General features: G+C 38.4%; 1 protein-coding gene across 9 annotated transcripts in view; it reads right to left on the bottom strand.

Annotated features, from left to right (window-relative positions):
• Positions 1 to 27,530, bottom strand: part of MLIP (muscular LMNA interacting protein) — a 102,921-nt gene that overhangs the window by 29,250 nt on the left and 46,141 nt on the right. For 6 of the 9 annotated variants that reach the window (XM_084203085.1, XM_084203089.1, XM_084203090.1 and 3 more), the window contains 8 exons: positions 21,499 to 23,127; positions 20,667 to 20,801; positions 16,044 to 16,115; positions 6,731 to 6,796; positions 6,565 to 6,648; positions 6,410 to 6,469; positions 4,656 to 4,700; positions 2,123 to 2,167 (listed from right to left, as the gene is read on the bottom strand). In XM_084203085.1, coding sequence (XP_084059211.1) covers positions 2,123 to 2,167; positions 4,656 to 4,700; positions 6,410 to 6,469; positions 6,565 to 6,648; positions 6,731 to 6,796; positions 16,044 to 16,115; positions 20,667 to 20,801; positions 21,499 to 23,127 — 2,136 coding nt within the window. The remainder of the gene's footprint in view (positions 1 to 2,122; positions 2,168 to 4,655; positions 4,701 to 6,409; positions 6,470 to 6,564; positions 6,649 to 6,730; positions 6,797 to 16,043; positions 16,116 to 20,666; positions 20,802 to 21,498; positions 23,128 to 27,530) is intronic. The other 3 variants (XM_084203086.1, XM_084203087.1, XM_084203093.1) reach the window with 3 other exon arrangements.

Genomic DNA, 27,530 nt, shown 5'->3' with positions numbered 1-27,530 from the left:
GAGAGCAGGTTTAGATTAGGTATTAGGAAGAAATTATTTACTGTGAGAGTGGTGAGGCACTGGAACAGGTTGCCCAGAGAAGTTGTGGATGCCCCAGCCCTCGTCAGGTTGGATGGAGCTCTGAGCAACGTGGTCTAGTCAAAGGTGTCCCTGTCCACAGCACCAGGCTTGGAACAAGTCACAGAGTTCCTGAGAAATCTGCTTGGGAATTTGAGCTTTGAATTATGGATGCAGATCAGACAGAAAAGATTGTCTGATAAGGTGACAAAGTTTGCTGGTAATACTAATTAGGGGCCTAAAAATATTGGTGCAAAGAGTTACAGAGAGATCCTAAAATACTGAGTAAATGAATAATAAAAGGCAGGGGAAACATAACTGAATTCAGCATTGACACATTTCACAGCAAAAAACTCAACTACATCCCAATTTGCTCATGCTCATGCACCAATGAGCTAATTAGCTGAGAAACCAGCTCTCACTACTCAGGAAATATATCTTGACTTTATTGTGTATACTTCTGTGCAAACATTGGCTTGCTGCTCAATACAAGTAGGAAGAACTAAATAAAGTACTATAAATTGTTAAGGAATAGAAATAGCAATGAAGGACTTTATCACATCCTCATGTAAATACAAAGCTCTGTATTCAGAGCTATACAAGAACAGTTTATGGTTTTAGTCTCCCAATCTCAAAACCAAATATCTGAAAAAGATATAGAAAAGGGCAAGAAAGATCATCAATGATATGGGATAGTATCCATACTTTTCAGAGAGTGACCAAGCAATTTTTAATTTTCTATATGAAACAGACATGACTGGTAGTGCTAGGTCTAGATATTACTGCAATACCTAGAAAAAATTAATGTCATTTAGAAAGCAGAGAAAGAAAAATTATTTGCTATTTCAGTACAGGAACTAAGGTCAAGTCATAGGTTTAAAACAAAGGACTAAAGTACTATTTTGCATCATGCATAATTTAAAAGTAAAGGGTATTGCTAGAGAATGTTATAAAGATCAAAATATAGCAAAATTCAAAAAGTAACTGGATAAATCACAAAAGAAGATTTAGTCAAAGATTGTTAGGAGAATAAATTGATTCAGGAAATCCCTAAGATTTTATTAGTATAGCCATGATATTTTCTGAAAAATTCTTTCCTTAGGATTTTTCCTCCTGAGAAGCTGAGAGGCCTCAGGAACAAAATGTAAACAATGATTATCTGCTGCTGTGGAATGCAGCAGGTGGATCTGTGATTGGTCTCATGTGGTTGTTTCTAATTAATGGCCAATCACAGTCCAGCTGTCCAGACTGTCTGGGTCAGTCACAAGCCTTTGTTATCATTCTTTTTCTCTTCTTAGCTAGCCTTCTGATGAAATCTTTTGTTCTATTCTTTTAGTATAGTTTTTATATAATATATATCATAAAATAATAAATCAAGCCTTCTGAAACATGGAGTCAGATCCTCACCTCTTCCCTCATCCCAAGACCCCTGCAAACACCATCGCACATTAGTTGAAATACAAGGGAAAAATTCCTCATCCATATCTCCTTTTTTCCCTAACCATCCATTAGTGATCACTGTCACTTGGGCAGGCTCCATGATTTCTCTTCTTACTCTTCTTCAGAAATTTTAGCTCCAACAAGATGAAATTGTGATCAGAGGTAAAATGAACATCTGATACATAATCTCCCTTTTTTACTTGATCTTACCCTTGCTTTTCACTCACTAAAGCAGCTTTGATGTAAAATAGAGTGTAAGAAGAAAATAGATGGTAGAATCATTTCACATTTAAACAAAACTGTACAAGTGGAATATTAAAAGAGCCCAAGAACCAGCAGCTGACTCTACTGCTGTCATACACCTCGAGATTCATCATGACTCTGTAGTTTGGCATTTGACCCATGGGTTTACAAGTAGTGTCAGGATTTACAGCTACTTGAAACAGGTGTGTAATTCAGCACAGGAAAAAAAAACCAGTACAGCTCTGTAAAAGCAATGCAGCTTTGTAAAAAGATATTGACTGGATTTTTTTTTTTTCAAAGGACTAAGAAAGCAAATAATTAATAAAGTTTTGTGCTTGTGCAAATTTTGAAAAACAGTGTATCACAGCTGTGCTCTACATACCAGCTGACTCTCAGTTACTATAGGCACCGATTTGTAAAGGTTGGCCTGCAAAAAAGATGAATATATACAGTATTACATGCAATATCTTGGTGATTCTAATGATGACAGAAAAATATTCAGGGACAGTACTAGGCTTAACTTAGCTAGAGAAGATTTTCCCACTGACACAGTGGTATGAAAGAATATAAAACATTCTCATTTCCAGTTTATTTCTAGATATAGTCAAATGCCTGTTAAGATTTTAGGAATTCTTTTTTCCAAGTGCAACAAAATTTCTGTTTTTCATCTTGATCTAATCTTGAAATTTAAATCTGATTTTTCTGAGCCTGCCATTTTCTGTTAATTTGCAGCATCAATGTTATTAACATTATAAATAGTACTGGGTTGAGTACCTTCTCAACCTTTTCTCACTTTATAGTAGGAGAACCAGAACAATTCTACCTAAGCATACATGTATGTCAGTAATATGGACATTCATTTTTCCAGTTAATCATGAGAAATTCCTATCTAGAGAATCATTGTATTATTATTAAAAATCAGCAGTATCATCACTAAAGCCAATAGAGATGCTTTATTATTAAATGGTGAATAGAATCATCTCAAACACCATACAGTTTTAAATGTCATTAAATTACAACTGTAGTACTTAGTTTTCAGCTGGTATAAACTGAAGCTAGTTTTCATACTTTTTATACACTCACTTGCTGTTTGTACAATCACTTACATCCTTAAAAGGTTCTGAAGTTCATGAGAATATAAAAGGTAGCTGAGGCCAAGGCAAATCTATGACATTTTAATTGTTAAATGGCAGGCTATTTCAACAAACTTTAATAATCTACTACTTTGTATAACCTATTGAAGTAATTAGCAACATTACCATCTATACATACATATACCTTTACATGTGGTGGTTATAAATAATATTTTAGCATTGCTCATAAAAAATTTAAGCTCTTCTTTTAACCAAAAATGCCTTCAAAGCAACAATTTGACCAGCATGTCAGTATTAGATATCATAAATACAAAAAGAAGATAACTCTATGGAAAACCATTTCTGTGTGTTATTTCCTTGATGGCCAGAGGACAAACCACTGCCTGGATTATTAACTGGGGCAGAAACAGCCTTTTGATATCCTACTAAGGAAGCAGAATGAGGGAGGAGGAAAGAGCTGTGATGCACCCATGCTATTAAAGACACCTGATATATTCCTCAGGAGACTCTGCTGCAGAGTACAGCAATGGCAGAGCACAGGAGAGCCAGAACCCATCAAGTTCAGGCACCACAGCCCAGCCTGGGGACCCCACTCGGTCTCCTTCCTGACACACAAAAATTCAACACCTCTGTACAATTTTATAGGAAAGACTGGCCTTCCAATAAACCTCTGTGTTATTCCCAAGCACATTTTAAACCATTGATTTGTTTCATTCATCTAGAAAGTTCTGGTGGAAATAGAAAAAAAAAAGTGTTTGTAAGGTGATTTTCCATGCCATCCCTAGGCTTCCCTAAGCTGGATGCCTGAAATTATGGTATATGTCCATATTTCGGTTTTGGGAGCTGGAGATTTGCACTGGAGTGTTATTAAATACACTCTGTTCTCAAAGACTACCTCTGAAGTACACTCTTTTATTTCATTAAAAAGCTCTCCTCTGATATTCTTCCTAATTAGTATGAGCCAGCACAATCTGTCAAGCAAAAATCTCAGTATGCAATAAAATATGCATACTGCCACATTCAGGAAGCAAAATTGAATTGATCGGTCAAGCATTGTGCTGGCATAAAACTGGGAGACCTCTGTTGCTTTGCCAGTACTGCTTTGATTTGAGATTCAAGGGGAATGCTGAATGATGAATAGGAAGCTGAGATTTCTCACCACATGACTGAATGAGTTGCAAGTAAAATGTGGAACCTGCAGTAAGTGTGTATGCTAGAGAGAATTAACACCTTAATTGGGTTTAGTGTTTCAATAATTGAAATAACGACTCAATATAGATATCTTCAATATATGATGGAATGTGTGTGTATGCAAAAAAACAGCTTCAATTCATCTAAACTGTGGGTTTTCAGCCAGCTCTGTATCTTGGAAAGAAAAGTTTGGATCAAACCCAGATTCTGAAGGATAAGCAAGAACTACAGGACTTCTACCAAAGCAAGTCCCCTACAGCACAGGCTGAGTCTAAAGAAACATACCCTTCAGCACCCACAACAAACAGTCTGATTACCAAAGTCTTGCCCCAGGCTTGAAGGAAACAACAATAAAGAAGTGTGCAAGGAAGTTAATTTTAACATCATATTTACACAGGTAAAATTATCAAGAGACACAGCAGTGAAGAGACTCCAGCTGGGATGGATTTACTACAATGGGAAGACACCTCAAGTCTCAAATGCCAGCACTGTAATAGATGTGCTTGTCTATGCTAGTCAACATCTGATATCACAAGCAGATGCTTGTTCAGACTCACCCAGGATTGTTTAGGAGCAGACAAAGTAAGCATTTTTGCATGCAAAACATAGAGCAATTGTAAAAGTACTTACATATCTGGTTTCACGCCCAGCTGCTCTCTGCAGTGTTGTTGACATCTTGTAGAAAACCAAATAGATATATAATCAATATATTGAGTTACTCTGAACAGTAACTCCAAGAGATTTTCAACATTCTGAGAATTTATTAATTGCTCAAATTCAGGAAAACTTCAGTTTTCCAGAAATATTCCCATCATACATGAGACTAAGGCATATTTAAGATTTGCTTGTATGTTTATTATAGAAAATACTACTTAATTTTACTGTTCAATAACATTGATCCTGCTCTACTGAGGATGGCATTTAATATGAGAATTCTCATAACAAAATGCTTATTATTAGATAGCCATAGGTGTCATTGCCCCATGAAATTGAATTTACTTTTGCTCACAGAATACAAAACATTACATCTCCATGCTTTCGTTTGCAAGTATTTGCTTTAATTTGACTAATCTATGACAATTCTAAGGCATTTACTTATCAACTCTTTTTTTTTTCCATTCTATGGCCTTCTTTTACCCTCTGTTAAGCACTTTTTGATTTCATTCTGAGATCCTTAACGCTTGTAGCTTGGTCCCTGTGCTGCATCCTGTTAAGCTCAGCTTTCACCCCCTTTATTTGATTTCATGACTGCTAAAAGGTGCCTTCCCTTCTCAATTGCCCAAGGAAGTGTTTTTTGAATATTCTAACTCAGCTTGGTAGCAGCATTTTAACCACTCCAGATTCCTCAGGCATTGGAAAACACACTCAATTACACTGTCTGCCCATCCTTCTCCTGCTATCACATTTCTGTCTTTCAGCCTCTTGGAGTCCAATTCACCACTGCATGCTGATTGACAGAAGTACTCTAAAAAACAGAAATTAAATTTGGATTGTATATTCAATACAGCCACTGAGAAATGCTGGACCTGTGCCCTATTCTTGTATGGTGGACTGGACATTCAGCAGGATATTTTGAATGAATTCACTTTTTGATGTGTTCATCTGCCAGAAATTCCTTTCCTGACATTTTTAGTTGTATTTCTGCCATTTTCACTTTCCTATAGCTGCGATGAGTAACTTTAATTTACCTGGAGCAAACTGAATACAAGACCTTCTTCCCTTGGTTAGCCATCCTTCTGAACCCAGAAGGCACATCAGCATAACTTAATGAAACCAGAAGTTTAGAAATAGAAAATTAACCCTGCCTCTCACTACCTATTTCTTAGTCATCCAGGAGAAAGAGATATTGCAGACATCCTTCTTTTGGGAGTGGTGGGACTTAAAATGAAATCAGAACTTCAGAATAAGTCCAGCTATTAATTTAATACTCCCATTATTTTAAAATAAATAATGAACTTGAAAAAATTCCTATGTTCTGGAAGATGCTTCCAGCCACCAAAACAAGAAACACTGGTTGCTTTGTAGTAAGCACACATAGATGGGGTGAAGTATGGGAGAAGACCAGAGACCCTGCCCTATGGGAGGCAAGGTATGAGAGATTTTTAGCCTCTGAAGCCTTTAAACACTCTTTCTCTTTCATAACGTATCTCCTTCTGACTTCAGGAAAGCATCCTGCAGCAAAGACTGCACTGACTCCAGGGCTACATTTCTGTCTTTCCATGCTTTTTTAGCCACCAAACACTTGTGATTTTGCATTTCTCTGCTGCAGCTCTGAGTTGCCTTTGGTTTTACTGCCACAGCAGTCCCTACTGCCTCCTGATTTTGCCTGCCTTTATAATTACTTGAAAAGAGCTCTTGCTGTGGACATGGGCTTATTCACCTACCTTGCCAACATCTGACTCTGTGCTCATCTGCAGAAAACTTGGAGAAGACTCACACCGGCGCTGGAAAATTATTTTCAACAGAGAATGGACGTGTTAATGACAGAAGACAAAAGGGGAGGAAGAGAATGAGTCCATTCCACCCACTGATGGGTTACCATAGTCAAGGGGTCCTGCAGGACTTGATCAATGACGGCACACAACTCTTCTGTTTGTTGTCTGAGCTGGGCAGGGGAGCACATCTGAAAAGGGAGGATGGATCACTCCGTTAAACTTTGCTTTTTGATTTCAAATATAGACCTGAAAGATAAATAACACCACTACCTCTGAATGAGTGTCCAACGCAGTGCCTTCAGTCGTGCTAGCTGGCTTGGTCGGCTCTTCTAATGCCTGCAATTCAAGAGATACTGGTGTGATACTGAGTTGAAAATTCTGAAAACCAAACAAACCTACACTTTTTCCAATACTCTATTTCCAAAGGTGGCACTTTTTCACCATGGAAAGACAGAAAAGAAAGAAATTACAGGTCTAGTGATGTTCTTTAGGTTCCAAAACCTAATTTTGTAGGTTTTGGTAGAGTGTAGGTATGGGTTTACAGAGAAGAGAGTATCCAAGCAGGATGAATCATCTCTCCACTTTTGGAAAATCAGAAACTACCAGTTCCAATTGTCTCCTCCTTCAATAATGCCACCTTCTTCACAGTAAATGTGACATGGTGAGTGTGCACTGTGTGCCACAGAGGTGTTGGGGGCTGCTTGCTGTGTGCCAGCAGAGAGCCACCACCTGTGAGAAGGTGGACAAGGCAGGGACCTAAACACACAGGAGGAGGCCCTTTTTTTCCTTTAGCAGATGTTTTCTGTGAAAAGTGTCTCATGTTTAAAGAGGATGGTCATTTCACTTTGCAACAGAAATAGTGTTTGCCATTCTTGGGTTTTAGCCTGAAATCAGAAATGTATGGAGCAAAGTATGTTCCATACTCTGTTTGTGATCTCACACTAAGCACATATGCAATCTCTCCAAAGCAAAACACTAGCTTCTTGTGTTTGGCTATACCACTCACTTTCCTATACCAGTACTTGGAGCAGGTTTGAGAACAGTGGAAATCAGTTTACCAATCCCTTCACTTTATAAGGGTCACAAAACACCCTCAAAAGCCAAAACCCACTGCTCAGTTCCCTTTTCATCTTCATCCAGCATCTGTGAAGCATATTCTCCCTGCCATCACCCGTTTTTGCTTTGAAGTGATTTTCAAATAGACATCGTGCTGAGACCAAAAATTACTCTGGAAGCCTGCTGATGTGTCTGCTGAGGCTGGACTACAGGGAAGGGGACTGCAGGGTAGGGGACTGCAGGGTTTGTGGAGTTTTTTTGTTTAACACATTATGTTTTTGTAAGTTTTCATTTTGTTGTTTTTTTTTTTAAGTATAAGAGAAAAAAAAATATTCCAGTAAAGCCCTTTTTCATGCATTCATCCAGTAAAGCCCTTTTTCATGTGTGAATGGACTGGTGCCACTGAGGTGGGTATGAGGGCTGCCAAATACAGGAGATGTAGGTGGACCTGTAATGGAAATGTCAGAATATTTAAAAATTAAAGAAGAAAAGAAGCATACTTATTTCTGAGTTTTACTTTGCTGACTACATTTGATTTCTTTCCTTGTCCAGCTACCGGCAGCATACATCTGTGTACACCTAAGGGAAAAGTTAGTGGCAATTTACTTTTAATATTATTATAATACCACCCACAAATGATCTTGCACAAAAGCACATTTATGGAACACCATGTCTTCTACTAAAATTAAAAGTGATTGCTTTCCAAACATTTTTCCTTTCTCTCTATGTCTTGACAAATGAAAAATGTGTTGGCCTTAGAGTAGTTGTAGTTCAAAAGGTGAAGAGTGAATGTGATTCACTTTGATATACAGAAATTAATGTAATCTTATCCCAAGACAGACCATAGAAAGATAAATAACCTTTCTCATCTCTGAAGTCTCATCATTGTCACCCAGTTAGAGTTTCAAAAAGACAGACAGTCCTGTTGAAGAGGAGGACTCAGCCAAAGAGATCTCAGCCCTGCCCTCAAATACAGTGCCCCTGGTTCAATAAGGAATAAAATTAAGTAGAAGAGTCATTTCAGTACCTGTCAGGATTGACAAAACAGCCTGATGTAGAGGGATGATGAGTTTGAATGTGAGTTAGGAAAAAGAAAAACTTTTAATCAACCATGGATTTGGAATGGGGAATTATCTAAGCTTCTCAAAGCCCCCAATAAACCAGTAAGATAATAAACATAATAAAGGGATTGTTAAGAAAAAACCTACAGTTTCTGTTTCATATTCACTTCACCAGAACAGCAGGTGAACAAGATCAAGGGCTAGAAACAACTACCTGAAGATTTGGGGGAATCTTTCCAGGGGAATTACAGCTACATCTAGGAGTCTCTGCTCAGAACCAAGACTGGTTGATTTAAGGATCTATTCATTTCGGAAGCTGAGTTCCCCAATATCTTTCAATTTTGGAGCCTTCAGTGACTAAGAAATGCAGGTGAGCACAGCACCAAGGTCTGTGCTCTCCACAGTCTCTCTGAGATACAGCCATCATGCAGAACCCATGCTAGAAAAAGCTGTAGTGTTCTCCCTTACTGTACTTTTGGGAAAAAAAAATTAATCTTCAAACCAATTAATCTAATTTCATTCACTCTTTCACCGCTTTAATTCTTCCTTTATTTTTTTTTCTTTTTCCTATTTTTCATGTTTTCTTATTTGAACAGCTGTTTTCCAAAGAAAGAGCAGAAACAGGAAACAATACTCTCCCTAACTATCCCTATCACCTCTACAAAGATAAATGGCTCTGCTTAATCTGTGCTCTTTTCAAAACACATCTCTTTTTTTTCCCAGCATGCCTTCTTTCACGTTTCCACATAGGAAAAATAAAGAGATAAAAATGTACGACTACATTTTCAAAATTACTGTGTCATCATGCAAAAATGTTATGATTAATTTCTATCTACATACTGCTGATTAGCACTATCAACAGTACTCAAGATTCACTTCCTATGCTGATGGTCTAACAATATTAGAAGTGGAACATTCTTATTTAGACATTCAAATTTTTGATTATATATGAAACAACAGTGGTACCACAATTTAAAAGAACATTGTAATTTAGATAATGAAAATGTAAAGCAATTTAAATTAAATAACCAGTTGCTGAACCTTTTTTTTCTTTTCTTGGAAAGGGCAATTTTGGGGGTGTGATGCATTTGTGCCACTGACATCACTGATGACTACAACCCTTCAATCCTTCCCTCCTCTTTCTTCCTCTTTGATTGCTAAAACTATCAGAACTGAAAGGATATTGGTAAATGATCCAAACACAACCCTCAGTATTTCACCAGAAGACTGAAAAGTCCAGGCAACATATAGGAAATATAGAATATCATTTTATCCACCAATGGACCACATCAATAGAAAGAGAAAAAAAATCAATTTTGTGACCCAGATCTGACATAGCTTTCTTCTTACTGTGATGCTGTTGAGTCAGGGATGGAAAGAAGGCTCCAGTCATCAGAAGGCGAAATAGAATTTTTGATTAGGAAGAAGTTGTGACTTTTATAGTCTGACTCACTAAGCTGATACCTGATTGGTCTCAAAGTAGAAACATCTCACACTATTGGTGAGCTATGAATAGCACACTCTGGAGAACCATATCTATAAACAATGGCTAGAGAAAGAGAGATAATAATTGTTGGAATTCTTTCCTCTAAGTTTCCCATAGCTTCTACACAGCTTCCTAGGATTTTCCTGGGAAAATCATGGCTCTCTCTGTTCAGAGGATATGCAATTACTACACTACTGGATTCTGAAAACCCTGGACTGAGCATATTTTCCCCATCTCTATCTTTTTCTAAGCCCTCAGCACGTGTGAAAAAATCCCACCGTACAATGGAACTTCATATACCATTATTTCCTTTAACTCCTCTCTTGAAGATTCTGGGGAATTATACTGAAATTTTTACTGAAATTATACCTACTATTTTCTGTCTAATAAAATAATTAATATTGAAAATTGCAAGGCCCACGAAAAATGAGTGAGTTCAAAGGCTGCTCCTACATTGGCATATTTGGTTATTATTACAGACAAACTAGGTCTTTTATTTAGTCCTACAACTGCACAAACTATTGCCTTTCTTTCTTTCTTACCATGAGGTATTTGTCTCTAGCCTTGAGAAACACTTTGATGTGAACACATAATCTGGGTGCAAGAAATTCACCTTGTAAGTGCACACCAGAAGTATTTGAGGAAAATCTATTTTTATCAAAATATTCCCAACAAAGTCTTGTCAGAAAGGCTTTCCAGGTCCAGAAAGTTCTGACATGCCTCAGAATAGCCAGTTGTGCAGCAGTTAGGTCAATCATCTGAGAGTGAAAAAAATTGGCTTCCAGATTCCTGTTGTATGATTTCAAGTAGCAACCAGTATCTGCATTTGCTGTGATCAGTTCCTATAGCAATGGATTTTTTATTAAGTTTCCTAAAGGCAAGAACCTAAAGCTGGGCCTTCAGGCCTTCAATGTAGCTGAATGCTGCCACACTTCCTCAGTTGCATTTCTTCTTTTTCAACAAAGAAAAAAAAAACCAAACAAACAAAAAAAAAACCTCTTTTTTTCCTTCTGCATGCAGAGGAAAATACCTTTTTCTACTTTTTTCTTTCAAAAGGAGAATATGCTGCACCACCTCTAGTCAGTTTTCGCAGTTGATGGGATGCAATTACCAGATCTTTGAAGTTTTCCAAGAAGTGTAACAAAATATGGACAGACTGTTTTACTTTTTCTACATTTACTCAGAATTGAAATTATTGCTGTCTGCTTGTAATCAGTTGATAAATGCAATCCAATTGAGACAAGACTTGCATCCCTTCCATCCACAGCCAGTCCTACCTAGTGTTTTTCAGAAAACTTGGTAAGTGTGGGATAAGCCTCAGCTGTGAAGCAGGTTTGTTTCATGACACATTCCATCATCCTGGGTTGTAACACATGTACCACACTTCATCCTCAGTTCAGGTTGAGGGAAGTCTGAGCAGAATATTTACAGCACCAAGTCTGTATGGCCATGTTTCCTTTCCACCAAAATGATGCTCAGACAAGGGAAATTCAGAACAATCAGTACGTAGAGGGGATGTGCAGCTGGCTAGGTACAGCAAACCCATATTCACCTGCATAGAGCTTGCTGTAGACCAAAGAAGACTGAACTGTTAAGAGAGTACTTTTTTGGTTTGTAAATCCAAAGCCTACAACAGTTTTTGGGTTACATAAAAAATTTTACATAATCCTAAAGATGAAGTTGTACTTGTTTCAAGACACTATTTTCAAGGCCCTTAAAAGAAAGAAAGAAGGAGTTCATAGGCTGCTCCTATATTAGCATATTTGATTTTTATTACAGACAAACAAGGCCCTTTATCACTCTACAGCTCTACAAATTATTGCCTTTCTTTCTTAACACAAGGTATTGAAGTTATGAATTTTGCTGTAGTGCCTGGAAATAAATTCTTCATCGATCCATTTTGACTGAAAGACATTGTAGTGGATACTTGCTAAATACAACCTCTAAATAACAGACACAGTACTTTTTAAATAATACCCAATTCAGAAGGGAACTTTGAATTTGACAGTGTCCACATCCATATAATTGTAGAACTTACACAAGAGTGAGTGTCTGTAGAAATGTGACTCACTGTCTCAGAGTTAATAAGACCAGAAGGAATGACAGTGCTCACCTAGTATGACGTCTTTAAACCACAGGACTATCTGGAATATGAGAAGCCAGAAATTGCCCAGTCTTGATTTTTCCATTTTTGTGATAAAAAGCCTATTTCAGTCTACCGCAATTTTTTCTAATGGTTAATTAATTCTTTCTGTCAAATTTTTGCCTTATGCCTACATTAAACTTGTTCAGCTTCCTCTTCTGGCCAGCAGCTCCTATGATCCGCTGGGCTGAAGAGCTCAGCATCACAGTCTGTGGTCCTGACTCAAAGCTCTGGATTTGTGTGGCTGTGATGGCACTGCTGAGTGACCCTGGGTATCACCAGCTCATTATCAGCATTTCTGCCATCCCTGCTCAGGCGCTGTGGAGCTGTGCCTGTGCTGGTGAGGACATTGTCCTGACATCCTTGCTGCCAGCTCAGCTCTCTGTGGAGCAGCCCCTTGTGCTGGTCCCTGACAGAGCGTGACCATGCTGAGGATAAGTCCCTTGTCACAGTCATACTTTCTGAAAAATCCCTTTACCCAGGATTTTCTCCTGGGAAGCTGAGAAGCCTCAGAGAAAAAGGAAAACAAATTCTTATCTCATTTGCTTCTCCTGTGTTGTGCTCACATGTGGAATGTTTGGAGATTATTTACCTACAGGTGATTGTTTCATTGGTTCATGTGAATTGTTTTGACTCTTTGGACAATCAGGGTCAAGCTGTGTTGAGGCTCAGGAAGGAGTCACAAGTTTTCATTATTATCTTTTTAGCCTTCTGTAAGTATCCTTTCTGTATTCTTTAGTATAGTTTTAGTATAGCATTCTTTTATATAATATAGTATCATAAAATAATAAATTGGCCTTCTAAGAACAGGGAGTCAGATTCATCATTCCTTCCTTCATCTGGGCACCCCACAAATACAATAGTCCCTTAACAAGTTTTGTTCTTCTGTCTGTGAAGGAAGTTACAGCCCAATCTTCCAAGAGATATCCTGGATAGCAGTTTTTCTGAGCAGAGAACAAAAATTATGTGAGAAACATCAGGTTCATATAAACTCAAACAGCTGGGAAGTTTGCCAGTGAGGAGATTGATGAGGTTAAGCCACTTCTGGGTTTCTCAAAGTATACACATATATAGCCAATCAGCCTTTTCTTCTCTGCTAATGGGCACATACTCGAACTCTCTTTGAGTAAGAGTACTGGAGGATAAGAAGAGCATGTTCTAGAAAAAACATTAAGATGGCACACTAATGGTTTCATAAGCAGAAGTTGAAAAATGCCGGTTTAAATTACAGCATCTACACAAATGAAAAAGAAACTTGAGAAAGAAAGACACCTACAGAAAATTTGGAGGCAGTCAAGTCATTGCACCTTACGTGGCACATGAGGAGCAGTTTTCTGTCATGGGACCCAATTAACACTGCAGATAAATTGTTACTAAGATCACCCACAACACAATTCTTACTAATTTTATTTCTCATGACCATTTAAATTAAATAACATAATTACTCACACAGTGGGAAAAAGTTGACTTCTGATAACATGCATTTCTAATTTAATCACATAGCAAAACACTTTTTTAGCACCTTAGGCTAAAAAATATATCTAAAATTATGCTGTTTTTCTAATCATATAGTAATTATTTGACTGTTAAGAAAACATTGCTTATGCAGTTAAAATCTTACTGTCCTAAATCTCACTCTTTTTAATGCTGTGTATAAAATGCTTTGCATAAAATGGGAACAACATAACTACTCTCATTGAGTTGGAATGTATCATAAGTTCCCCACCCAAAACTTTTGAGGAGAACATTTGGAAATTAAGACTTGGTACAATGTGGCCCGAGTGTGCCATGTGACTACTTCGTGCTTTCTCATACGAGTCATACTCTAAACTCTTATCAGCTGACACAACAGGACCAGTTCAGGAGCACTGCAATTAACTGCTGATGGAGATCAATAGGAGACTGTTATCCATAACTGCCCAGATGGGAGAAAGCATGTTCTCAGGCAATGCTGAAGCATACACTTGCAAAGTTACTTAGTCAAGAGTCTCTCCTGAAGGCAAATCTTATAACAGAGAATTGATTTCTTATTAGTACTACATGACAGCTCTCACTACTGAAGGACGCACCAAGGCTACGATTTTCAGTAAATCCGCGGATAACTAAAAGTCTATCTAAACACAGATCTCTTTTGAGTTGTTACTTTTTCCACAGTTGCTGGCATTAGATTGCACAAATCAGTTTCATGTATTGGAGATCAGTAACATACAGGTTGTGAGTCAGTGCCCAAGACAGCACCAGCAAGACCATCAAAAGGAAATCCATTTCTTATGAAAAAGTGCAATCGGACAGCTGACATAAACCCACTAGCTCACATCGGGAGTGTGATCTTAGAGTGAGTACCCTGGTCAGGGTCACCTACCTGGCTTGGGTTGCGGGGTGGTGCAGTCTCAGAGTGCACAAACAGCGCCTTTCAGGTGAAGTCAACCATGAAGTGGGACTTCAAGAGTCCACCAAATTCTTCCACCCACTAACAGGCTTTCTGCTCAAACAAAACCCTCCCAAAATACATTCTGTAGGGGTGTAGAATCTCCTGCATCAGCTCTTTTCCTTTACAGAACTGTTTCTATCGCACCGCATTGCAAGCTAAAGCAAACATAACCTTCATTAGTGCATTCAAGATTTAAGTAAGGGAAGGATCAGGTTATATGCAAAAGATTATGAAAATCGTTCAAGATTAAAAGAACATTGGAAAAGAAAGGAATGTTCCCTTTTTTTTCTGAAGAAGGATCTTATTTATAGCATTTAACTGATCATTACTAGATCATAATCAGTAGCATTTCAAGGAAAAAATTATCATCTTCAAATATTGTACACAGTTAAGTTCACCCTAACCAATAACTTCAGGCTTTGTAAACTACTAGTGAAATCAACGGAGCTGTATATATGAGTAAATATTTAGATGTGTAGTCAGGAATGCTTAAAGAAATTAATCAGAGGCTAAATTCCTCAACTAGGTCCTGAACAGAAAGCTTTTCTGATAAAGCTACAAACCGAATGTCAGCATGATTAAACATGTCTTTAAACATGCAAGACACTTATCTCATTGGTCATTAGAGAAAATCTTTGTTAAACTTAGCTATTCTTTTGAGTAAAAATAATTTGGGGAAAATATTTTTAAAATAAATGTCTGTGGGTATTTTGAACCCTTAATGCAAAGCTTAAATTTTCAATTGACTTTCCAAGTTGAAGTGTCCAAACAAGACTATACAGCCCTGCCTTTGTTGACTGTGACTTTGGTAGTAAACCAATGCACTGAAGTCTGGGCTTTCAATCCATCATTTCTGCCCTACAGAAAAGTATTGTTAGTACAAACTACAGACTGTGAATGGCCCTCTGGCTAGCTCTCACAGTGTTCAGGAAGAATGGAAATTAACAGAGGTTAGAACAATGGCCAGGATGGTTCTCAGTTTAACAACACAGCAAATCAAAATATCATATTTTTGGTTGTTAAATTTATGGGTATAAGCACAGCTGTCCAATAATCATTAACTGATCAAGATTACTGATTGTCAGGTTCCAGTACAGCAGTGCTTCAGACACTTTCCAATAACAAAACAGATTTTGACATGTTGCAATAAAAGGCAATTCTTTCAGGACACTGGGATTTTTTCCTTTTTTATGGTAAATTGATTTTCAGAAATTCAGATTAGTGGACCACTGATCTTCAGTGAAAGTGGTTGACCCTGTAAAATGACTGGAATTACAATCCTGAGTAGTTAGTTCCCAGAATTCACATTCTGCAGTATCCCCCAAGAGACATGTCAGAATTTGTACACAAAGCTGAATGGTCTCAAATGTACAACGCAGTGCCCATGTCTTTGAGCAAACACTAACCTTCTGTTCCATAAGCAATGTGTTTGTAGGGATTGCTGCAAATGCCTTGTAGCTTGTCTTGATCTTGTACTGCTAAAAGGGTAAACCAGAGAGCAGGAGGAGAAGTAAAACAGGGTAGAAGAGAGAGAGGGGAGAGGGGGGAAAGGTGCGACAGAATGAAAGACAATTACAATCATCTTGCAGACATGTTGCAACAAAACAATGCTTACGTATTTCCTAGAAAAACTATTTCTTTTTAAAAATCTAGTGTTTCTGTTAAGGATTTAAAGCCTGGTAATGTACATGTTTTGTTCTTAGTAATGAAGCAGGACAAAGCAAATTCCTTGTACCTTATAGCTTCCAAAGTAAGTTTAACCACTTTCTCCTGGCTACCACCCTTAAATGAATATTAGGGGAGGCTGTAAGTTTTTTCCCAAGTTTTCTTGTGAATTGATATGAAAATGCACAGCTACTTCTGTCAGTACATCCACCTCAACAACTGTTGCTGAGTGGTGTGATCCTGAACCATGAAATCAGAGAGATTTCTGTGATTGGCTCTCATGAGACTGATTATGATCCTTAAATGCTGAATTGCTTGTTTGAGTAGACAGATCATTTAAATCTTTATGCAGCTTTTCATCTCCTGAATAAATAACTCTACCACCCAAACAAAATAAGTATAGGAACTTTCACTCTAACAAAACTAACACAACTGGCAATCTAAACCATACAAAATGTATGGGTTTGGGTACAAAAATTCAAAGATGAACCTTAAAATTTATTCTTTTCAAATAATTTCTAATTTAGACTATATTTGTTTGCCCAGCTATTTTTAAATCTTTACAAATATTATTTTTTACATTTTCTTTACAAATATAGGGGCTGAATTCAGTAATTTTTAGAAGATTGATATGATCTCTTCTATATTTATAGGAGTTCAAGAGATAGGATTCTTAATCACATGACTAGAACTTTTACTATTACTATTTTTATTATTATATTAAATAGATATTTGCAACATTCCTCCCTTTTCAGCAACAATCTGACAAAAAAGTCATAAATTCACACAAAAATAGACTTTTAAGTTAGTTGATTATTTCTGTGACAGTCAGCCAGAAATAAGGTTATTGGTTAATCAGGTCAGGTTTTTAATGTACCATTATCTGCAATAGTAAATACTGGTGATTATGAGATAACAGTCTGAAACAGCATGTTGCACTTTGGGTCATTCTTTTGTTTACTTTTTATTTTCTTTATATCTACTAAAGGTCTCAATGACAGCAGAGTGGGCAAAATTTTAAATAAGCTAAGAAATTTCTCCACACAACTGTCTTGAAATAGTGTAGGGCACAACCTTTTAATTCTTTCTATACATAATATTGTTTGCTTTTGGCTTCACGCAGTCAGAAAATGGAGAATGAGTCATTCAAGAAGTCAGTAATCACAGCAATCACATTGAATGAACAGCTTGACAAAGCAGATGAATGCAAATGGTGGAACTGAACTTTTTTCTATTTTTCGGTGGGAGAGGCTTTAGAGCATGGGATAGTAATTCATTTGAGATTTAGTGATTTTAACTTAGATGTCTACCATTCAGTTTCTTCAGTCAACACTAATGCTTTTTATAATCATAGGCCTTTCTACAGAATTAATCTAATCCCAAAGTAGGCAAATGGAAAGGTAAAATAAAATCATCTTCTAAATACACCATATTCTCTCCACTAGCTGTAATAGAATTGCTAAATTGTGCTTGGATATGTAACTTTCAAATGTCAAAAGTCATGTGAGGTGAATCCTGCCCTTTAAACATTTAGACAGCAACACTGCATAGCTCCATAGATGTATTTATGCATTTACAAAAACTATATGCAAAAGTTTAGTTATGCATAACAAAACTTATGTTTAGTTATTTTAAATTAAAATAAAATACTGATCACTGAGATGGAAGATCGAATTCCAAATATTAAAATAGGCATAGTCACAAAATGTATTCTTGTTTGATTATAATTGAAATTCAACTAAAATTGTGTCATTGAACATGTGAAATACGTCTTCACTAGCTCCTAGGCTATTGAAGACATATAATGAAATGTGCATCATATATGAAAAGAGAACTATGATCACTTTGAGATTAGTTGTACTATTATATTAACTAAACAAATAGATAGCTGACTGTTAAAATGTAAAAGTTTCTATCCTGCTTTCATGTGCTTCATGACTTCCATATACTGTAGAACCTGTGAGCAATGTGCTATTTGTGCAGGTCTTGATGAGAGGAAAGTCTTTAATTCAGTTTCTCACCTATATGAATATGTTTCTTTACACATTATCTCATGGTTTTTAAAATTATTTTTTCAATACCTAAATACAATTCATAATCTGCTTTGTAGGAATCTAGCAGTAATTTTAAACAACCATGGACAGTTAGGTCTGCAGGCCTGCACCACAGTCCAGCCAAAAGCAAACCAATTCCAACATCAGAGCTTGGGTTAATGTCAGTCTGGGGAGTTTGGGGAAAAATGTCCTAGCTTTTTTGTTCAAATGATCACCAAGGGCACCCACAGGGTCCTGCAAAATCTGCTAGACCTGTGCTGTAAAGGCTCAAAATCAGTGCTACCAACCTTGGTAGCTCATGAATAATCTTTTCTGTTTTATGGTAGGCTTTGCAGCTGCATTGAGTTCCACGATGCTAAAGTCAGTTTGTTCCCCAACTGTTTTGGGTAGATCCATATGCATTCCTGAGCTACATTCAAAGAGGAAATATCAAAGACTATAGAAGAATGGTACCCCATGAAACCACTACAAAGTTTTTTCAAAACAGAAAGCTAGAGGTTGTTATTCTAACAACTGCTCCTGCAGAATTTATCTGTCCCTACTCTATTTCACTGTCCATTTTGCTATATTAGGTCCATGAGGACAATATCACAGTATCTACAAAGTCTAGGGAGAGGGCTTTTATTTCCTGTGGTCACCCAAAGCTGACACTTCACACTGATCTGTGGATTTATATTTATATTTATATTTACTTTGCAAAACATTCCCATTTTTAAATCATTAACAAATATAAACCAAGAGAAAGCACATGCATATACAAGCAGCTAAACAAACAAATAGGTTATCCTTTGATTTGTGTCATTTGGTGCATGTCCAAATTCTAGTTTAATAGATGGATGTTGGTTTAATGTGTGTCTTAAGGTTGCTGCAATGACTGTTGAAGCAACATTAAGGTTGAAAAATTTCACATGCCAAATTATACACACCAAAGGCAAGCACTTCTAGATGCTGTATTTTCCCCTTGATGTTCACGTAGCACTTTCATACGTGAAAAGATTTCATCATGCGTCAACAGTGGTCAGATAAAGCAATCTGCTTTTTGTCTAGTTATAAAGTTGAGCTGATTAGTACTAATGACACCTAAATGCTGCTTAGGATATTAAAGTTGTTTTTCCTCAAAACTTTTTTTTTCCTCTGGAAACATACTGAGATTTGAGGCTGGAGTATCACTGGACAGCCTGCTACCATTTACACATCAGCAAAGTTCAAGGAGCCATACCATAATCTAGGGGTGGAAATAAGTGAGCAGAAGGGGGGTGAACAGGCAGTATTATTAACAGTAGATGAAGTCTCCAACTCACATTTTAAAGCTATAAGAGACCTTTCTTGCACTGAACACCCAGCTGCATTAGATTTAGATATTTTAGGTCTTCCACACCTCCAGCTGAGTCAGCTTTATCTACATGATTAAAAATAGACCAGACTAATGGTCCAAGTCTGTTATACTGGTGGATACCAGTCTCCATGGGATGGTGGGGCAGTTTCAATATTTGCCATCATATTGCATGATAAAGCAGAAGTAGTAGGAAAAGGGACAGTAGGAAAGACAGAAGCATAACAACCTCTGCAAATATAAACCCAGGCAATAGCTCTGTGTCACAAGCAGAGAATCTCCTTACTGCCAGAGACCTCACAGTGCTCGATGCACCAGCTAGCAGGAACAGCAACTGTTTTGCTATCTGCAGGCTTGGTCATGGGTTATGGTTTGGTCACAGTGTCTTTTTTCTTGGAATTTCTACAATTCCACATCTCTTTTTGTTTCATTAACTAATACTGACAGGGTGTAACAACACTGTACAGCTTTGCTCAGCACAATGGTTCCTCTTGGCTTGTTTGGATTTTAAAAGAACCATTCATGACAATTGCTACTTTGTGCTGGTTTTAACTTCTCATTTCCAATTAACATTTTTTGTCACCCCTACCATGGCCAAACTGTTAGGACTACATCTGACACAACTTGATCTGGCAGATCAGGCTGTAATTTTGTGCTGTGAGGAAATAAATCAATAAACTATGAGAGATTTTGTGTGATGGACAGAGCTCAGATTGTTGAAGGAAGAGAACACAGCACAAGGAAGGCACAGAGTGCAAAGATAAGATAAAAAATTTTGGGAAGCCTCCTGCAGCTCTGGTGCCTTCTGCAAGAAACTCCTCCTTTTTGCATAGCAGTTCCTCTTGTTTTCACCTACCTGCTGCATGTTTTTGGATACCCTTCCCTTCCCTTCTCTTTCTTGAGACACACCTTTAAATCCACAGTGTGGCTGGTTTCCAAGCCCTCCTGCAGCAATTGCCATGGCTGCTCATTCTCACCCTGCAATGGCCCTCCCTCCTTTGGGTGGATGGCGAACAGCAGGAGCTTGGCTGATCTGCCAGGTGTGAGACTTCGGTATTTGCAGTAGTTCGAGCTGTGGGAAGCTTGGCTTTTCTTTCCCCCTCATACTCTGTCTAGCACAACAAAATCAGAGGAGTACAAAAGGAAGGGAAGAAGCAGGAGACTGTCCTCATCTTCCCTTGCTGGCCCTTGGCCACAAAGTCTTTGCTCAGGCTTGGCTCCTTATTGCCTCTGGACTAGTCCCAGGGTGGCTGGGAGGAGGAAAGCCTCCAGAGAAGTGAGGAGGACAGGCAGGTTGGGGTGCTTCAGAATCTCCTATCAGTGGAACAGCTAGTTCACATCAATTAGATTAAACTGCTTCTTGCTCAGCCCTGCACCTCAAATCACCACACTTCTATTACTTTCCCTGGGAACACATAGGGATTTATTTTAGAATGGGGTGAAGAGAACATTCTTCATGGTTGATTTTTGATACACCAGGATTTTAGGCAAGCTTCACAAATATGTGTACCAAATGTACATCAGAATCACTTCACACAAATCCATCTTTAGTAGTAAATCAAGAATAAAGTATCTTTTTTTTTTTATGCTAAAGGATTCCTACAACATCTTCTCCCTAATACAGAACACAGTGCTAGCAATTTGAAGGGTAGGATTTGATTTTCACCATCTTCACTCTTAATACAAAACCTGTTCCTTTTCCACATCTTTTCCACATCCCATTAATTTTACTAGTATTCTGCAACATGGGTGGGATTTTTTCCTACAGGGACAAATAAATATTATAAAATAAGCATGCACCAAGAGTACCTTGGGTTTGATGTTTTCATGGTCAGGAGGCAGGGAAAAAGATTGTGGTGGAGTCAGCTCTCTGGGTCTTGATGGCAGTGTGCCTGGTGACTTGTCTGAGATGGGAGATCTGCACTTTATCACTGATGAGGTGGCAGAATGCTCAGGTCTCGGAGAGGAAGAGTTAGACCTAAAATTTTCTTGCACCACTGAAGAATTAAATTGTAATGGGTGGGAACTAATACTACCAGTTTGTGGAACCAGTGGGGTAGAGTGAGGCCGTGGGAGAGACCACTGCTTTGAGATGCTAGAAGAGGTAGGAGAGGAGGCACTGATCTCCTGAACAGATGTTTGGGATGAATCTGATCTAGATCTAGAAGGTGAGTGCAAAAAACTTGGGGAAGGAGATGAGTGTTTTTCTGGGGGGGGAGACAATGCACCACTAGGACTGGTAGAAGCAAGCAAAGGATATGACTGGCAAGTAAAGATGGGTGAGTAAGTGTGTACTCTCTGAGACTTCTGAGGTGCCCGGCACCGGGAGGCAGAGTAGCCCAGCCCTTCTGGAGAAGGAGAGGTGGGGTATCCAAAGGAAGAGGGAGCTGGGGCACAAGGAGGATGCAGTGAAGTCTGCAAATCTGGAGAGGCAACTGATCTTCTGTGGGAGGAGAGAGGGGATGACAAAGAGTTTCGGCAGTCAGGGGGACGCAATTGAACGGGAGGGTGCTTTTTAGGAGAAAGGGACCTCGCTTGAGGGGTGGGATGAGGCTTGGAAGGTAAAGACAAATGCTGAGCCCATCCTGAAAGCAAATAATCCCCTTTGCTGGGGGAATCTGGCCTTATAGGAGGGCTTGAAAGAGATTTCTTGGGGGTTGGGGGAGTTGTTTTGAACTTTTGATCTATTGCAAGTGTTGAGGAACTAAGGGAGCTAGGGGAAAATGTGGGACAAGAAGCAGGAGAAAGTGGCCTCCGCTGAGAGGAGCCTGATCTCAGAATAGCAGTTAGGAGAGTCAGTCTGGTTGGCAGAGGGGATTTGACTCCTGACTTGGCCAAATTTCCTCTGGATAATGTTTGTGTGCAAGGCTCATTTATACTACATATGGTCGAAGAGGACCCGTAAAGAGAGGGTGGAGACAAAGGTTTAGGGCTAGGAGATAATGGATGTGTTATTATATGTACAGGGAGAGGAGACAGAGCACTCAATTTTTGGGAAGAACTGGGGGATATAGGCTGAGCTAAAGATCCTTGAATTTCAGTTGAACATGGAGGATTGGAGGAAAGATTTGGACTCCTTGCCGGAACAGAGGATGTGGTGAAGCCTCCCATTTTGCAAACACAGTCAGGGTTATAGACACTTGGTGTTTGTAGGCTGTCAGACAATCGAGGAGTGGAGTACCAACCCTTTGATGCAGAAGAGGATATTCTAGACAACGAGGGGGGTGAACTATGGGAAGCAGACTGAAAGTAGAGAGATGAGTCTTGCTTAGAAAACCTGGTTGCTGACTGCCAGTTGTGACAGGAATCTTCCAGCGAAGAGGCTTGATTCATGTTAACCATGGCACCGCACGCTACTTTCTGATTAATTGAAGAAATTAAGTGGACAGCAGGTGGTTTAGAGGAAAGATGATCAGAGGTGGAAAAAGCAGAAATTAACTGGAGAGAAAAAAAAAAAAAAAAGAACAGAATTGTTAAAATAGGTGGAACTTGTGGAACTGTTAAACACCCCACATTTCAGTCCTGTGGTCATGCGTATAGGGTTTCCATTAGTACTGCTGTGTGGGTTAAAAGCATAGGGCTGTTTTAAGCTTGGCCATAGAGCCTGGTGGATAAGGTCCTTATGGGGAGGTGACTGAGGCAGACAAGCTATGTGGGACTTTGGGTTTATGACACTTCAGTTTTGTTGATGTAAACAAGGTTCAATGCTACAGTATTTTTCCTTTACGTAAAACCCAAGACAGTAGTGCCATGAGTGTCCGGAATCAGGTGATGCCATCCACATTATGTAAACACAATGGAAGGTAAGAAAATTGCAACAGTGCCCAATCTCACTTTGCCAGTTCACTGGAAAGCAGCCTTTTTGAAAATAGGATTCAAGTCAAGTGCTCTTTTTCTCATTCAGTAAACAACTGAACTGCCCTTCTGCAGCACTGTGATATCAGAATGAGAAATTTGCTTGGAACTACTTAAATCAGACATCCAGTCTGCTTTTCGCTTCTCCTGTCATTCACAGAGCAGAGCATTTGACAGTTTGCAGGCATGTGAGAGTCCTTATCCCCTTCTCCACAGTCTTTCGATACACTAATAAAACAGTAATGAGCTCTTTCATGAGTGTCTTTTTTCTTGGGTCTGTTCTAATTAGGATTTGTCAAAACTAATTAGAGCATACAAGTATATTATCAACCTGTTATACAGTTTCATGCTTCTAAAGAAAGAAATTCTCTCAAAATCTTCCAAGTTATTATAATGCTGAAATTAAAAACTGAGGTATACACAATATGAATAAAACATATCAGTATGAAATCATTATTAAAGTCTACTGTAAAACCAAAAGGATACAAATTGTCACCTAACATTTCACTGAGCAACTTGAAAGCAGGGAAATTGACTCCAATTTCATAAAACTTGACGTAAATATAAGAACACCTATTTAACTGCTGTTAGATACCCTGAAAATATTATGCAGCTCTATGAAAGACTATTATATGATTCAGTTTCAACACAGCTTGTTCATGGCTGTGGCTCAGCCTATGAATTATATTTTTAATACATATGTCTTACCCATAATAGAGATGAATTATGATGATTATGATTATGTAATATAGTATTGATATGTTACAAAACAAAAATAAGAACAAAACAACTAATGTTCAAGTAAGACCACATGCTGGAAGAAGCTGTGACAGAAGAGGAAGATTTAAAACCTTTCAAGGGCAAAAAATATGCCTAAATACGGGCTAAACACACACTTCAAAACCCTATTAGCCCTTATAACTTAAAACCAGTGAGCTCTTCCTGCTAAATTATACCATACAAATAGCAAGCCTTTTAAACCAAAGATGCTTTCTGCATAAGGTAACTTCAGAAGAGCCAGGTCAATGCTCTGATTTACAGGAATAAACACAAAACCTCTGAATGCCTTTGCAACAACACTAACTTCCCCTGTTTTATACATGTGTTAAGGCATCCCATTTCAAAGTGGAAAGTCAATGGATGTATACAGGGCAAATTTGGATATAAAAATTAATGTTGTTTATATCATTGTATATATATTCTATTCAATTGAGAAATTAGGACTCTTGTTGAAAATGCTGCTAATTAAGAAGAAGCAAAAATACTGGAAATTGAAAATCATTTACCAACATTTAATCATTATGAAAAATTATTATTAAATATGTCATGAAAGATAAAATTATTTAACAAGTTGAAAAGCAGTGTGGTAATAAATCTGATAATTTGGAGCAGCCTCCTGAATTTAATAATGAATTCTGGAAGTTAATCAACTACCAAAAGAGAGCTAGGGTATTTAATCTCTGTATTTCAAACTAGAATAGATAAATTTCCCTTACAAAGACAACAGATTAAAAGAAAGTGAGGAACAAATATGAAACTTCATAATAAAAGCATATGATGTGCACTGACTTCTAATAAGTTAAAACTTCATAAGATTTATAAGCAGCTACAAAAGTGTTCATGGTAGCAGATGACAAATATGTTCCTGCAAGTAAGATAAAGATATTTTGCAGTATTCTTCCAGTTTAAATACCACTGAACATTTAAATGCTGAGTTAATTGAGCCATTAATCAAGTCTTCAGAAATTATTTTGCTGTTGCAACACAGCATTAATAACCACATCCATAGATGATCACCCTCTTATTTACAGGATCAGGGAATCATAATCAAAGTGGCTTGGAAGTGACTTCCAGAGGTCATCTAGTCCAGCCTCCTTCTCAAAGCAGGGCTCTCAGCAGCACCATTGGCTCAGGTCAGCCGTGGCTGTGTCTCCTCAGTCCCCAGAGCTCTAATGGAGCTCCAGCACCCCCAGGCAGCCTGTGCCAGTGCTGCACCACCTCCCTCCCGCTGAGGAAGCTGCTCCTGATGTCCAGGTGGGATCACCTCGCTGTGATTTGCAGCCATTGCTGCCTCGCCTGCCCCTGCAGAGGAGAGTTTGGCTCTGTCGTGTCCTTAATGCCCTGCCAGCGGGGCTGGGCAGTTCCCAGATGCCTCCTTGGCTGTCTCTTGGTGGGAGTCAGCAAAGCCAGCTCCTTCAGCCTCAGCTCACATGTGACCCAGACATATTTACACTTTTGTGCTGGACCCCATTCCCTTCCTCACGTCTCTCTTGAATTTGAGGGTTGCTGGCCACCAAACTGAGCATAGCTTTACAGTTACAGCCTCAACAGTGCCAGGCAAGATAGAATAACTTCCCTCAATCAGAGGAATCTTTTTCTGTTCAGGTTCTCTACTGGATTAAATCCTCCTGTAGGTGAATTGGATTACTGCAGAAGAAGTGAGTGACCAAAGTAGATTTGTGCTTCTTTGGTCTGTGATACATCTGCAAGCCTTTTTCTCTCCCCCTGAGTACCTATACATGTCCCAAAAATGTATGAAGAAAGTTGAAATAGGTGGCAAGGTTACGTTAGCACAAAGGGCTAAAGGCACTTGAAAAAGATCTTGATGCCTTGTAGTTAATAATTCCAGAATTTTCAAAGTGGACATAATACTAGAATTGAGCCTTGCCCAGAAGACCTTTAGCACATTTGAAATGGCAGAACTGACCTGGAGATAAAGCAAATGGTCATTCTGCTGAGGTCACGCTGTTCTGGAAGGGCACAAAAGATGTGACTAGTTATACCAGCAAGACCTTGAAAGATGTGCTGGTCAAACAGGAAAAGGGAGAGAGCATGCAAACTGAGACCCCCAAAATGCAGAAATCATGTCTGAGTGAATCATGTCTTCAATTTAGACCTGATCCTGAGCCAAATTAACCATGCTTTGACCTCAGTAGAATCTCCCTATAGACGGGAAAAAATAAAAACAAATTACCTACAAAGCCTGCAACCTGAGAACCAGAAAGTCATAAGGAAACACCAGAAACTGTAGAAAACTTGAAAAAATCCCTAGAGACAACACAGTAAATCAGACTGTGAGCTGAGACCCAATTAATATAAATGATATTTAGTCCAGTTTCTCCCAACAAGGAAGGTGAATTGTCCAAGCAATGGCATGAGTTTGTAGGGACCCCTGACTCATTTGTCTGGAAAAGCCAAACCAGATGGCACTAAATGGACTGAGGAATGTCAAGTGACTTCAAGTAACTAAAAATCCTTCTGGTTACTTATCCCCACAGCAAGTCAAAAAATTTCTCCAAGTTGGGCTCAGGAAGCAGATATCCCACTCAAGCCAAAGGGTAAGTTCCCAAAGGCAGGAGTCAGTCTGACTCTCTTGCATGGCTAGACTCTCTTTAACATTAAAAAAAAATAAAGGGGGGGGGGGCAAAAGAACCCCAACACAATATATAAACACTAAACTATTACCAAAAAGTTCCAAATGTGACCAGAATAACAGGTTATTTTTTTTCAGACTTTGAATATAGCGTGGCATTTTCCAACATCAGTCAGGACCTCTGAGTCTCACAGAACAGAAATTTCAAAATGTTTAATGCTTTCTTTTTTTCCTTCTGTTTAAACAAAGTCAGAAATGAATGAAGCTGAATGAGCCCTCTGGGTCAGAGTGAGCCCTTCTGCAATGCAATGGTCCCCAGTACTGGTCCTTGCTTTTTTCACATCAGACAGGAAACTCATGGTCTAATTAGGTTTTTAAGTTAAGGTAATGTTATATGCAATAACTCTTAAAAGGGACATGATACTGCCCTTATAATCCAAGAACTGAAAAGGTAGCCCATACATGGAGTCCTGTGTAAAAAGGAAATGTACCAACAGATAAACAATGCATGTCTTTAATCTTCTTGTAGTTTTTCCCTCATTTCAGAACTGATGATCCTTCATTAGACAACAAGTTGAAAGAGTGATGCCTAAGGAAACACCTTAGAACCAGA

The sequence above is a fragment of the Fringilla coelebs genome, assembly GCF_963513975.1.
Source record: "Fringilla coelebs genome assembly, chromosome: 3".
In the NCBI taxonomy this organism is placed as follows: domain Eukaryota; kingdom Metazoa; phylum Chordata; class Aves; order Passeriformes; family Fringillidae; genus Fringilla; species Fringilla coelebs.
This window is presented reverse-complemented; position numbering and strand designations above follow the sequence as displayed.